General features: G+C 28.6%; 1 protein-coding gene across 1 annotated transcript; it reads right to left on the reverse strand.

Moving 5' to 3' along the window:
* Nucleotides 1-10,304: 10,304 nt before the first annotated feature.
* On the reverse strand, nucleotides 10,305-13,931 carry LOC114168872 (pentatricopeptide repeat-containing protein At3g24000, mitochondrial). Its single transcript, XM_028053840.1, has one exon. It carries the CDS (start codon nucleotides 13,753-13,755, stop codon nucleotides 10,621-10,623), a length of 3,135 nt encoding a protein of 1,044 aa, XP_027909641.1. The 5' UTR covers nucleotides 13,756-13,931; the 3' UTR covers nucleotides 10,305-10,620.
* Nucleotides 13,932-14,196: the final 265 nt, after the last annotated feature.

Consider the following 14,196-nt stretch of genomic DNA (forward strand, 5'->3'; position numbering starts at 1 on the left):
TTTTATTTCTATTTTTAGTTACAACAATAATAGTTTGACAATCCATTAAAACAAAACAATCATATATTATATTAATATTTTAATCATTACTTAAATTAAAAGATTAAATATGTTTTTAGTTTATAATTTTAATTAAAATTGGAATTTTTCTCAAAATTTCGATACATTAATGTTGAGAAGAGAATGTGTCAAACAGTGTAAACAACTTCAATACATATATTAAACGTGTTCGACTCGTCAAAAAAAAGTTAACTTATTTGATTTAAAATAATTATATTTTATCATTTTTAAAATTTAGAGACCAAAATATATCGAAGTTTCAAACAGACACAAATTTCAATTTTAAATTAAAATTTAAGAATTAAAAACATACTTAACCCTAACTTAAATTAGTAATGTTGTTATATTATTAAAATAAAGTTATCAAAGATTTTTTCTTTTTATTTTAATGGATGGTAAAATATGATTGTTCTTTTATTTAGGCAAGGTTTTAGCATAAGCTTTAAAAAATTTCAACACTGTTATGTTGGAAGTCAATTTTTAGAGACTATTTCTGATTTGATAGCACTTAATTGACTAACGAAAAACACTACAACTACGAATATACTGAGTGTTTTTTGGTTGGTACTGTGAAAAAAACTTTAAAACTCTGTTTTAGTTAGAATTTTTCTTTTGTTATTTTAAATACTTAAGATTTATCACCAAATAATTGGTTTAAGTTAAGTGGAGTTATATCTTCATTAAGAAAATGGAATAACATAATATTTTAAAATAAAATTTTGAATTTGAATTCTATTTGAAAAAAAGTAACTAACTAAAGTATTTTATTAAAGATCACCTATTATTACATTTTCTGAACAAGAAATTAACCATCATTTTGTGTATTTAAATGAAATTGTCTGCCGTACAAACTAATAGAGGGTGCATTTTATGAGTATTTCGTATTCAAAGAAAATTTTAAAATAAGATAAAAGTCTAAAATTGTAGATAACTAATACATGAAAAATGATCGAATTATATATAAGTATAAATTTTCTTAAATATCTTAATTTGAATAACTAGGAAAAAGAAAAAATAAACCAGTAGAAACCATTTATGTTTAAGGATAAAAATTAAGTTTTGAAAAAAAAATGGAAAGAATTAATTTGAGAATATAAGTGACTGATATTACGGATAAATAAAGTTGGTATTTGAGAAAAACTTGACAAGAAAATATTAGTAATTTAATAAAGTTAATACGAATTAACATAGAAAATTTAAAGGAATATAAAACTAAGTAACCAGTAATAAAAAATAAATCTGTCTATTACAAGAAGAAAGGAATACAATAACATAATAGTTAGAAAAGCTCTCCCCATTAAAAATACACATTCACATGACTTTTCAGGGCTGTAGACTTTTTTACATCTTTATAAATACTACTGGACCTACGTGCATTATATTCCTTAACTAACATATTTTATTGTTTTGACGCAACTTTTTTATTTTTTATTTGAAAAAATATAATTTTTTATTCAAAAATATATGAAATAAATAATTAAACTAGAGAAATATAAATATTTTATTTAGAAAAATTTTTGATTAAGAAAGAAATAAAAATAGAAACTTATAAATAAAACAAAATATCAATATTGTAAAATCAATAATAACTAGAAAGCTCTAGTCATACAATATTCCCTCTTAATATATGCATATAAAGAAGAGAAAAATTTAAATTAATTTTTAGATATATAATTATTTTTGTTTTATAAAAATTAATATTAAATATCACTATAAATCTTCACATCTAAATTATATTATTGACACCTTAAAATTTATCAATTATATATATATATATATATATATATATATATATATATATATATATATAATAAATGAGTATTTCAAGAAAAGATTCATCAAAAAAAATAATATCAATTAATCATAAATCCAAACTTACACGAGGAATTACCATTTATATTCAATCCAAAACTTCAAATAATGAATTTATATGTTTATTTTATACAATGTCAATCTTTACTCAATGTATCGAAATATATATATATATATATATACATATATATATATATATAAATAAATAAATAAATAAATAAAGATGATTTCTTTTTTGTGTCCACTTTTCATAATTCTAATTTTACCATTTATAATGTAATTATTTGTAAAAATTTTAAAAATTAACGATTATTTTTATAAATTTTTATAAAACTATTTACTTATCTCCTTCCTCATCAACAATTATTTTCTCACATTTTCTCCGTACATTTCACTTTATTTTTGATAAATATATTGTTTATTAACTTAATAATATTACAATACCATCCATTATTAATATAATATTATAAATATTTAAAAATATGTATACATAAGCATGATAGTGCATGTATTTACGTAGTATATATATATATATATATATATATATATATAATATAATAATAATAATAATAATAATAATAATAATAATAATAAATTCACAAAGACAGCTAAAAGTCATGTTATGAAACATACAAAAGCAAACTTCCTCCAAACATATTAAAGAAAAACAAGAATCAGGGATTTAAGTAGAAACTAATTAATAAAAAAATTCTTATAAATCTTAATTTTTTTTTCTACACTATAGAACTGAAGATATGTGAGTTACAAACAATGATCGGTGGTGTATAAGTGGAAAAGTGAAAAGAGGGATGTAAAAAACATGGGCATGGAAAAAAAAAATAAAATTGAGAGGCATAAGTGATGCTTGGCCATAAATGTACAACCATCCGTATTTTACATTCACCTGAATATATTTTGTATTTGTGTTGTTTCGTTTTCTGTTTTCCACTTTCCTTGGTGGGTATGAGAATAAGAATTTCACACTTCACCACAAAAATATCATGCCCATCACTCTCACTCATGTATTGACTTGGGTTTGGTCCCCCACTCCATGCATTGCCCTTTTATTCTTCTTCCCCTCTTTGCTTGTTATGAAGTGAACTTGATGCACCATTCCCATAAAGCCTCACTACCTAATAGCCCATTAGCACCACTTATGACTTCCACACGCACAAGTGTGCACAACATATATACTCTTTGTTTCTTGCAAGACAAATATGTTTTAATACTCTTATCAACTATTTCACAACTCACCTTTGTGGGTGATATGATTATTAAAAAAAGTTAAATGTACTTTTTTTTTTTATAAAAGATTGTGTTTCGTCCCTAAAATATATTATAAAGTAGATAGTTTATGTACTTTATAAAAATTTGTAAACATGTGATAAATAAAGTTTCAGAGTGCACACATTTGATTTTGTCTAATATGTCTAAGGTCTATTTAAAAAAAAAAAAAAACTTGGTGACATTTTTAAAATTATTGAGAATATTTAGATTTTGGTTGGCTCCTTAAATTTAAATTATTTTTAAAATTAGAAAAGAATTAGGCTTCGACTTTTGTTTTTCTTTTTCATATTTTATTGATTGTTTTATATTTCGGTTTTGAAAATAACGGAAGTCTAATAAAAGAGTTTATGTTTTAGTTCCAACTAAATCCAAAAGACACTAGCATATTTTCTCATGCACAGTAGGTAAAGATATTAAAATGAGTTTTAACCTATGAACCAATCCAACTTATTACTGGTTCGAGCTGGGTTGAGTTAAGAAAAATTCATTTTTTTAAAAGGTGGGTTGAATTGAACTCGACTCACTTAACCTACGGGTTAAACGAATTCGAGTCGGATTGAAGGTGGGTTGATCCACTTAAACCTACTAACATTTTTTTACAATTTTTTTTTAAAAATGTTATTACTATTTACTACTTTTAATTATATAGGTCTACAATTTCATATTTTAAAATGCTAGAATATTGCTAAATAATATTTGAATAGTTTGAATTTAATTAATTTGTTTGTGAAGTTATATGTGTTGATACTTTTATCTTTAATTATTATCTTTATAATAATATTTCAAAAATTAGGTGAATACTTTGATTTCATTATTATAAAAAATAAATTAAGTTAATTCACTCTCATTGTAATGCAATAAATATATAAAATACATCGGAAAAAAAAACTCATAAGTGAATTAACCCACTAACCTACCAACCCTGTGGTGGGTTGGACCGGATTGCAAAATTTCTAACTCACTAAGAAGTGAACTGAGTTGAGCAGACCCTCTTTTAGCTCAACCCGTGATGAGTCAATCCGTGTGAGCTGAGTTCACTTACTTTGACACTCCTAATAGCGGGTGACATGGCCCCCCAACTTTTTTAAAATTTATAAAATTTATATATTAGAAATTTTTAAAGTTTTTAAAATTTTTTAAATTATATGTAGTGTACATTTGGAATTGATGAAAATTAAATTAGATATCTTTTTATTTCTTTTATAAAGCATAACATTTAATATTAATAAATAATAAAACATAAAATTAAATATAATAAAGAATAAAAGTATTTATTAAGATATTTTTTATTTTATTTTCTACTGTGCTTCGACATTCTCACCTATTGTACTCATCTCCGACTCTCACCTATTTTCTTTTTGTTTTTGACGAAAGAAGAAAGTTACAATATTTATTAGTTTAATATTTGGCATTATTTTTTGTTATGTCACGAGCATTTGTATATTCATGTTTTACAAATATAGAAGAAAAAATAATATACTATGTATTTTTTCATAACTACTTTTTAATTGTGACTGGACTATCATAGATTTTTCTTTTAGTAATTATGTCACTAAATTTTTTATTAGAGATTCATTTTTTAAAAGTGATAAAAGGGAAGTTACGTGTGAAGATGAATTTTTTGCCGACAATATGATTTATTTACATTGAAAAATATTTAGTTCTAATTCAATTATTGATGGGTTCAAGAATACAAAGGAAAGAAGGACACTTCTATAAATATGTGTAATTTCTTTTCTTGTTCCAATTATACTAAATTAGGCATTAATATTTATTATGTTAATGAGAATAATTAAATACATAAATTTTGAATGTATTATTTTGACTCTTTCAAAATCATCATTCAGTCAAAAGACCTCAATTTTTAAAGATGAAAACATATTTAATCTTTGAAAATACAATTTTGTATTTGTAACAAGAAATGGAGAATGAAGAGTAAAATATATAAGATATGTGGGATGAGTGTGTGAAGATATTGTAGTTGTTCTAAAGGCCCTTTTTCTTGTTTTCTGGAAAACAATGTGTAGGACAGTTGTGAAGAATTTGATATGATATGAATAGACAAAAGTGTTGTAGTGCATACAGCTGCATGCTTCATAAGATAAGAAGAATATAAATCATTATATGATTCAATAGCATGGAAGGTGATGTTGGTCCCCAAGGTTTGGCAACCCATCAATAAACTCTTAAATCATACACTTGTTTTCACGCCACACTTTTCTCCCATATTTCTTTTAACAACCATACGTTAAATATACTCTACCTATATATAAAGACTAAAAAATATCAAATATTTATAGTCTCTCAATTTTTATTTTCTAAATCATAAATAATAACCGAATATATTTTTATCTTTATAAGGAAGATATATGTTCTACCTATAACAAGATTTTTTTTTTGTAGCTATTAATTTGTTAAAGTTGAAGTTATCTAAGGGGTTGAGTTTTTCAATATATATTTTTTCATTCACACGAATTTAGATTGAAGTTATAATAACGTATTTTTAAAGAAGTGAAAGTTAGCTATGATTCATAAGTTTTGTGGCATACACAGAAAAACTAGTGATTAGTACCTACTTTTGTTTTTCTTTGATTTGTGGCTTGTCGTGTTTTTTCCACTTTATCTACGCTAAGAAACAGACACAGGTATTAGATTCTCTTAAGTGTCACACACATAAGTCTAAGAATGATAGCTGACTTGTTTTTTTGTTAGGATCATTCCAGAGCCAAGTTGAGTTTCAGAATCTGTTAACTTTTTTATATCTTTAATTTACTTTTCATTTGAAGTTTAATTAAATTTCAAGCTTCTTATGAAATTTATTATTTTCAATTGATTTTTTAATAAACATAGTTTCGATATTCAATACTCAAATTTTACATTTTTTGGTGGGTTTTGTATCGTTTATTTATTTATTTTTATAAGTGGATAACATATTAAATAATCTCATTTTACTTTATGTCATTAAAAATGTATTGGATAATAAGGATTTGTTGTTGTTACCTAGATTATTGCTAGAAACGACTACATTTCCTTGATCACAATAAAAAATAACTTACAAATAATAAAAAAGCATGATAGTTTCGTTATCCAATATATTTACAATTAAAATTAAAAAAAGTTGCTTATGTTTTTCATTGATCCTATCATTGTTTTATCAATCACAAAATTTCATAACTTTTAATTGAAGATAATAATTAAGCAAAATTTCAGAATAAAATAATATCTATATTATTCTATTAATAAAAAATTAAATAAAAATTTGTCAATTGAAAAATATAAAATTTTTGAACATCTATCTAACCAAAAGTATTTATTAGATACACAATTAACAATATCAAATTTATGTAGAAATAAAAACTTAGTTAAGTTTACTTTTATTGACATGATTGACTGTTATTTCGTAAAGTGTTATTTTAATTAAACAGAATAAACGTTTTCAATGTTTTTTGTTTTTTTTTCCAGATATTCGTGCCTAGAGTTTATAACTTCTTGAAACGTTCAAAGAGTAGTATTGTTTGATGAAAAATATTGAAATTTTTCACTCATCTGTTTTGTTTTGTTTTTTTTTTTTCCCTGTTCGAAGTAGGCAAAAAAGAATTAAAAAGTAGCATGATTTCCTCTTTACGATCGAAATTCGATATGCAGAAGAAAGTCAGATGTTTTTACTTTTTGGAATTCGATTTTCTAAAAGACCAATTTTCGGTATCGAATCTGTTTTCCTTGTAAAATATATAAAATAATACATATAATAATTATAATGTAAAGAAATGTAATAATTATTATAAAAAACATTTCATTAAATTTTTGGGTCAAATTAAATAATTTAATATCAATATTAATTTTATTTTTAATTCAAAAACAGAAAATGGTGAAAAGCCAGAAATAAATAAATTAAGTAATTAAAATTAAAAAAAGCATAAATGATATTTAAAAATATATTAAATAATAAAATTAATTTTGTAGTTTATAAATAAATAAATAAATAAATGATTAAATAATATTTTTTTATTTAGTGATATTTGTAACATATGAAAACGTGGATAATTAAAATTTTTGTTTAATAAATATGGTGGAAGAGATTAGAAGATTTATTGTTATTTTTTGAAAAAATATTGTAAATATAAAAATTAACTAGAAAAATTGTATAAATTTGTGTTAAATTTAAATTAATAATTTACATAGAATTAAATAAAATAGAAATGGAAGAAATGAAAAAAACAAATACAACAAAAAAGAAAATTGTCATCGCTTTGATACATTTGAATTCAAACAATATGCATAAGTAAAAGAATTATTTTATTATGAGACAAATAACATATTACAAAAATATAACATAATTATTGATGGAAAATTAAGCTTCAAAAGTTAAGATTATTAGGACATGGATTTCTTATGTATTTAAGTGTATTACAATTGGAACATTGCTTTGATCAATCTTGAAATGAGAAACCAAGGGGATGGTCGTAAACTTGTAATATTTAGTTTAGGAATGAATATTGACCCCACACTCAGAACTCTACGAACTCTCCCCAAAAAACTCAATTTTATGATAGAATTTATATATGTCAAATGTATTAAATGTATCGTATAAAATAAGACTCTTTACGTTCCAAATTAATTCTCAATGACTAATATTTAATATTCACTAAGATTACATTTAATTCATAAGAATTATTGTTTTTTATATATAATTAAAAAATAAAAATTAGTAAAACAAAAATAAAAGATCCTTCAAGATCATATCATTCTCTCCTCTTAACTTTCCAATTCAGAATTAGAATTTGTACAGGTAATATTAATTGATTGAGATCAAATATTAGGTTGTTGCAACATTTCACTAAAAGCTCTTCAAATTTTTTAATGAACAAAACAATAATATCTGTTAAGATGAACGACATTACGAGAAGGGATACTCGTGGTTGTGAATGCTTTCCCTGAAAGGGTAGTGTACCAATGTGGTTGAAGTGACTCATTGATGTTGTATCTCCCCAATAAAACCCTCTCTGTAAACCTAACAAGTGGTATCAGAGTCGATGGTTAAAACCGGCTCAGACGAGTGCAATATGATCCTTCTATCGAAAGTCTTCCTGGCAAGGGTTTCAGGTAAGCATGTCCCGTTAAGAAGAACGATGGTACAGAAAAAACAGAAAAGAAGTGCTCGTGGTTGGGAATCCTTCCACAGGAGAAGGAGTGTACCAATGTGGTTGAAGGGACTCACACTTGAAGGGGAGATTGTTAGGAATCCAAGTGTGAGTCTAAATCTCACATTGGCTATAAATGAAAGGGTAGAACACTATATAAGAATAAAGACCCATAAATTGATTGGCTTAAAGTTTTGAGTTGAGAGTGGTGTCAATACTTTATGTGATTCAACTCAGGTCTCGTTAGTATTGTGTCTCTCCATTGAAACCTCCTCGATAAACCTAACAATATCCGCATAAAAATGTGCTTGTTACTTCCTTTTTGTTTATTTCTCTCTTTTTTTTCTTCTATATTTTTTTCTTGAATTTCCTTTTCTTTGAACTTCATCTCTCTAGTTTCTTTTTCTCTCAACTCCTCTTCGTTTTCTTTTTCTCCCCACTCCTCTTTATTTTTTTCTCTCTCAACTTCTCCTCTTTTATTTTCTTTTTCTCTCTCAACACCTCTTTTATTTCTTTTTCTTCACTAATTTTCTTTTTCTCCATTTCTCTTTCTTTCATCATAGTATGATCATGTCTTTTGTAATATTCATCAAACATTTTCTTTTTATCTCTATACCTTAGCTTGTTCTTTTCTTTCCTTCTTTTTTTCCTCAAAATTCTCTTTCATTTTTCTGTCTATCTATGAAACAAATTCATCAACAAACAATTTGTGATAGACATTGAGTTTAGGGGCACTTTTAGCACCAATATCATATATATATATATATATATATATATATATATATATATATATATAACTAGTTGAATATTAAGAATGAAAGCTCCAATATCGACTAATGAGAAACTAGGGGTATTGTTTTGATATTCAACAAGAAATATGAGAAGGTGAGTGATTAGTCATGATTGTAAGATTGAGGCAAATTTATGGATCATAGTGTGTTAACTAATAAATTTTTGTAGGATTTATTAACTTCATTCAACTTATACGGTAATTAATGTTTGTGCTGAAATTGCAACGAGAGTATTTTCATCTAGCAAGGAGAAAGGAGAGTAAATAAAGTTTCAAGATTTCTCACAATTGCACCACCTCTCTTATAGTTTGACAACAAATTATCAAGTTGGATGAACCTCCCTTAGGTTGATCATCTCTTCCACCAAGAACCTTGTGATGCTTCTATCAAATGAAACACTGGTGTTTGAATTTTATGTGCACCTTATAATGCCTGTGGAAAATTTCTTGTACCTAATATACGTATCAATGATTATGTAAGATATCAAAAGATTTCTTGTTGTTTTCAAGACCAACTTGAGGGATGCTAGCTTGGTCATTAAGTGTTCCCATTGTTTGGCCTTGTCTCATGTAAGTAGGGAATAGGTTGGTTAAAAAACCCGAAGAACTTAACAACAAAAACAATTATATGAAAGGGTAAAACATGAAATGTAATCGATCCTAAATGAAAGAGTAAAAAGAAAAGATAGAGAAAAATATGAAATGTAATACAAGAAACGGTGAAATTTTATTTTAGAATTATACGAAATAATAATCGTAGATAAATTTATGATATTTCTGAAGTTTTCTTTTATTAGAAAGTCAGTCTTTTTATTAATAAGCTGGTTAACTTATATCCACCTCCTCAAATAAGTGTTATGTACGTGTTAACAGGTATTGTCATTTAAATTAGAATTATTAAAAGATAAAATAAATGTACATATCATTTTTATTCTTAAAAATACAGACACTAACTCACAAGTTTCCTAAAAGAAAATGTTAGACACTTCTTATAGTTTATTATCATTCACATTTCCGTCTTTCAATCGCTCTCGTTAGTAACTTTTTTAGGAGAAAAATAATGATGGATTTTTCTCTGTTTTCAACGTAAACTAAGGTGATCTTTGTCACACAAGTCAAATTAAGTAAAATTATGAATCAGTTAAAACAATTCTTAGTTCAAACATGAACAAACAGACAAAATAAATAACCAAGAATAAACAATCATGGTGCCATTTCAATATAGTGAACTAGAATCGGATGAAACTGATCAATAATGAACACCTCGATTCCTTATTGCAGCTAGCTATACGTTTTTCATCATGAAAACTTGAAGCTTTGTAAGAAAAAGTGTATCTCTTTTTTCTTTTGTAATGCACAGCTGCAACACAGAATGTAAAATAAATTCCTGAAACTGCAAACCATGTATTTTCACAAGCTTTTGTCGCTAGGATGAACCCAAATACTTGAAAATCCCCCAATTTTCATCTATCTATTTAATTTATAAGTCAAACATATTTCAACTACTTCATCCAAAAAAAATCCAATGCCTTACCAGTAGTCCAAACAGGAACACACGCCATTGCTGAAATGGTGAAACCGGTATGCATCCCTTAATATGATTTTCCTACCAATTGTTTGACTAACCATCTTGAAAACAGAGTGGCAATCACCACAGACACGGAGATTCTTAAAAATTCTAAGAGGTGAGCCTTCTGGACTATTGATCAACCCAAATGCAAGGGCAATTCTCTCACTATGGTTCCAAAGGTTATGCTCCTTTTGTTCTTCATCTGTATCTTGCAATGAATAGCTAGTATCAGGCACATATCCTGCCTCTGTAATCATCTTTTTGAGTTCTTCCAACTTTGCATAGATTTGTGCATTTTGTGGATGATACTGGTCCCCCATTCCGAAAGTAGTAACCTGGTTTTTCAACTTGATCCAACTACAGGCAGGTTTCTTCTTTATGTTGTGTGATTCCATTTGCTTTCTTACATTCTCCATATCTCTCCACCTTCTCGTAGATGCACACACATTTGAATAAAGAACATAGGCTGAATCATCTGATGAGTCAAGTTGGAAAAGATGGTCAGCAGCTTTCCTTGCAAGTTCTAAATTACCATGTATTTTGCAAGAAGCCAACAAGGTACGCCACACAAGATCATTTGGTGGAACTGACATCTTATTAATGAAACTTTCAGCCTCAGCAAGCCTTCCTGCTCGCCCAAGAAGGTCAATTATGCATACACAATGCTCTATTCCAATGGGGACACAGAATTCAGTAGACATTGAAGAGAAGTATGCAAGGCCCTCGTCCACTAAACCCCCATGGCTGCATGCAGACAAAAGTGAAACAAAAGTGACATGGTCTGGTCTCAGTCCTAGATCAAGCATCTCATGAAAGGCTTCCCTAGCCAGTTGGAAAAAACCATGCCTGGCTAATGCTGATATTAAAATGTTCCAAGATCTCTGTGACCTGCTTCTTGGTTGGGGAAGGATCCTAAAAACATCATCAATTTCCCCACATTTTCCATACATATCCATTGTTGCATTTAACACATAATCATTGGTCTCAAACCCGTGTTTGATAATCAAACTGTGAAGCTGCTGACCTTCATCCAGTAAAGTTAAGTTACCAATAATGGCAAGAGCTACGGAGAAGCTAAACTGATCTAAATGAATCCCATCATTCCTCATCATTACTATAAGCTTTAGTGCCTCTTCACCAGGTCCATAATGAGCATTCGCAGACACAATGGCATTCCAAGTACTAGAATTCTTGTTAGCTAATTCATCAAAAATATAGTTACTTGTATTAAGATCACCACATTGGGCATACATTGTAATTAGGGAGCTTTGGACAAATGTATCTAATTCAAAGCCTGCTACTACTATATGTGCATGAATGGGCATTCCGTGTACCAAAAGGTTATCGGGAGACAAACAAGCACTGAGAAGATTAACAATGGTGATATAGCTTACAGGTACATCTTCTTCTCTCAATAAATTAAAGGCTTCAATTGCCGCATTAGTTTCCTTGTTATCTGCATGTCCACCTATTAGTGCATTCCACGTTACTTCATCTTTCTCATGCATAATTTTGCACACCCGTTGTGCTTCAGCCATCGAACCAAATTTCCCATACATGGTTACCAATGCATTACCTATGATCAAATTGGGCTGGAGACCAAGAAGAATCACCAAGGCATGAACCGTCTTTAATTTTTCTAAATTATAACTGGCAGATAATGCAGTGGTGAAAGTTACATAGTTCGTCTCCTTTCTTGTTTGGAGCATCTCAATTAAAAGTTGTAGGGCACGTGGATACTTTCCATTCTCTACAAAACTTGCCATCATGGAATTCCATGAAATTATATCCCTCTCAGGCATTCTATGAAATACAAGCTCTGCATCCTTCGATTTTCCAGCCTGGGAATACATACTTAGAAGACTATTGCATACACAGACATCCGATTCCAGTCCAGATTTTACTACTATACCGTGAAGCCCTCTTCCCCACCTCAAATTTTGAGCAGAGCCGCACACTGGTAACATGGCTGAGATAGTAATATAATCTGTTTCTTTGTGAGTATAACGCATCTGAGAAAAATATTCTAGAGATTCTTCACAATAACCATTATGTACACTTGCAGTAATTATCGAATTCCATGAAATAGTGTCACGTTCATTCATGTTATCAAACACACAAGACGCTTCTTCTATGCTATCAAAATTACCAAACATAGAAACAAGGGAGTTCGCCACAGACATAGTAATATCCAGTCCAGATTTGATCACACTACCAAGCACCTGATAACCCAACTTCTTATCTCCGAGCACCCCACAAGACCTAATAACTGTAGCCATAGCATTTTCATTACAGTACACCCCATTGTGTCTCAAAAACTGATAAACAGTCAGAACGTCCTTTAAACACCCATTATAAGCATAAGCAACCATCAAAGCAGTCCAAGACACTATATTAGGTTCCTCAATCTCTTGAAAGAGTTTGTCAACCTCAGAAACCCGACCACATGTACCATAAAAGTGCAGCAAACTCGTGCCAACAAACACGTCATTCACCAAACCACATTTGACCACAAGGGCATGTGCCTGAAGTGCCCCTTCAGCCATGCACCCTGACCTATCACACGCAGTCACCAAACTAGCAGCTACATAACTATTTGGCCTGAAATCATGCTCAAGCATGTGGCAGAAGAATTTCATTGCTTCACGGTACCACCCAACTCGAACAAACCCCGACATCATGTTGTTCCAAGAAGCTTCATTAGTCTGTGGCATTTTATCAAACACATGCTGTGCGTGTTTGAGGCTACCAAACTTACAGTACATGTTGATCAAGGTGTTTGCGTGGAATGTGCCTAGTTGAAGGACACCCTTCACACAAAACGCGTGCAGTGCTTTCCCGAGAATGAAGTCAGTGATTATTGAAAACCCCTTTTGAGGAAAACATGAAACTTGCGGGTTAGGGTGGTTGCCGATGCTCAAAGTTTCGTTTTCGTTCGCGCATGTTTTGAATTGTGTAATGAGTGGGGTTTCCGCAATGGCAAGAGTATACAGCTTTCTGCATTGTTCTGATAATCGAATGCGAAGTGGAACACCACAAAGCAAATAATCAACACTTGCAAAGGAGTGCAAAGCCAAACTTTTCGTAGTATTCATCCAACATAGCAGAATCAGGTAACGGTTAAATGAATTAACAGTGAAAATGAAGGTGTTTAAAAAAAGGCATCATTTACGTGGACACTATCCTTAGATGTGTTTGAGCAAGTTCAACCCAAACGTGACAACATTTAAATATGGAAAATTGAAAAATGACGGAGGTTTGTTATGCAATACTTGTGTCATAGTTTTTGTGTAATGTTATGGCGATACTATAACAAAATGTAGAGAAATGTTTAGTTTTACGTCCATCAGGATTTTTCTTTTGGATTTTTAATCTCTATTTTAATTTTGGTTAAAATACAAGTCAGTCCTAATTTTTGTGTTGTGTTCAAATTAATTTAAATTTTTATCAATTTTGTTTAATTTGATCTTTTTTATTAACATCGTTTAAATCATGGACACGTGTCACTTCGTGATTATTTTGACTTTTTTTATAAT

Source organism: Vigna unguiculata, chromosome 11 (genome assembly GCF_004118075.2).
Source record: "Vigna unguiculata cultivar IT97K-499-35 chromosome 11, ASM411807v1, whole genome shotgun sequence".
In the NCBI taxonomy this organism is placed as follows: Eukaryota; Viridiplantae; Streptophyta; class Magnoliopsida; order Fabales; family Fabaceae; genus Vigna; species Vigna unguiculata.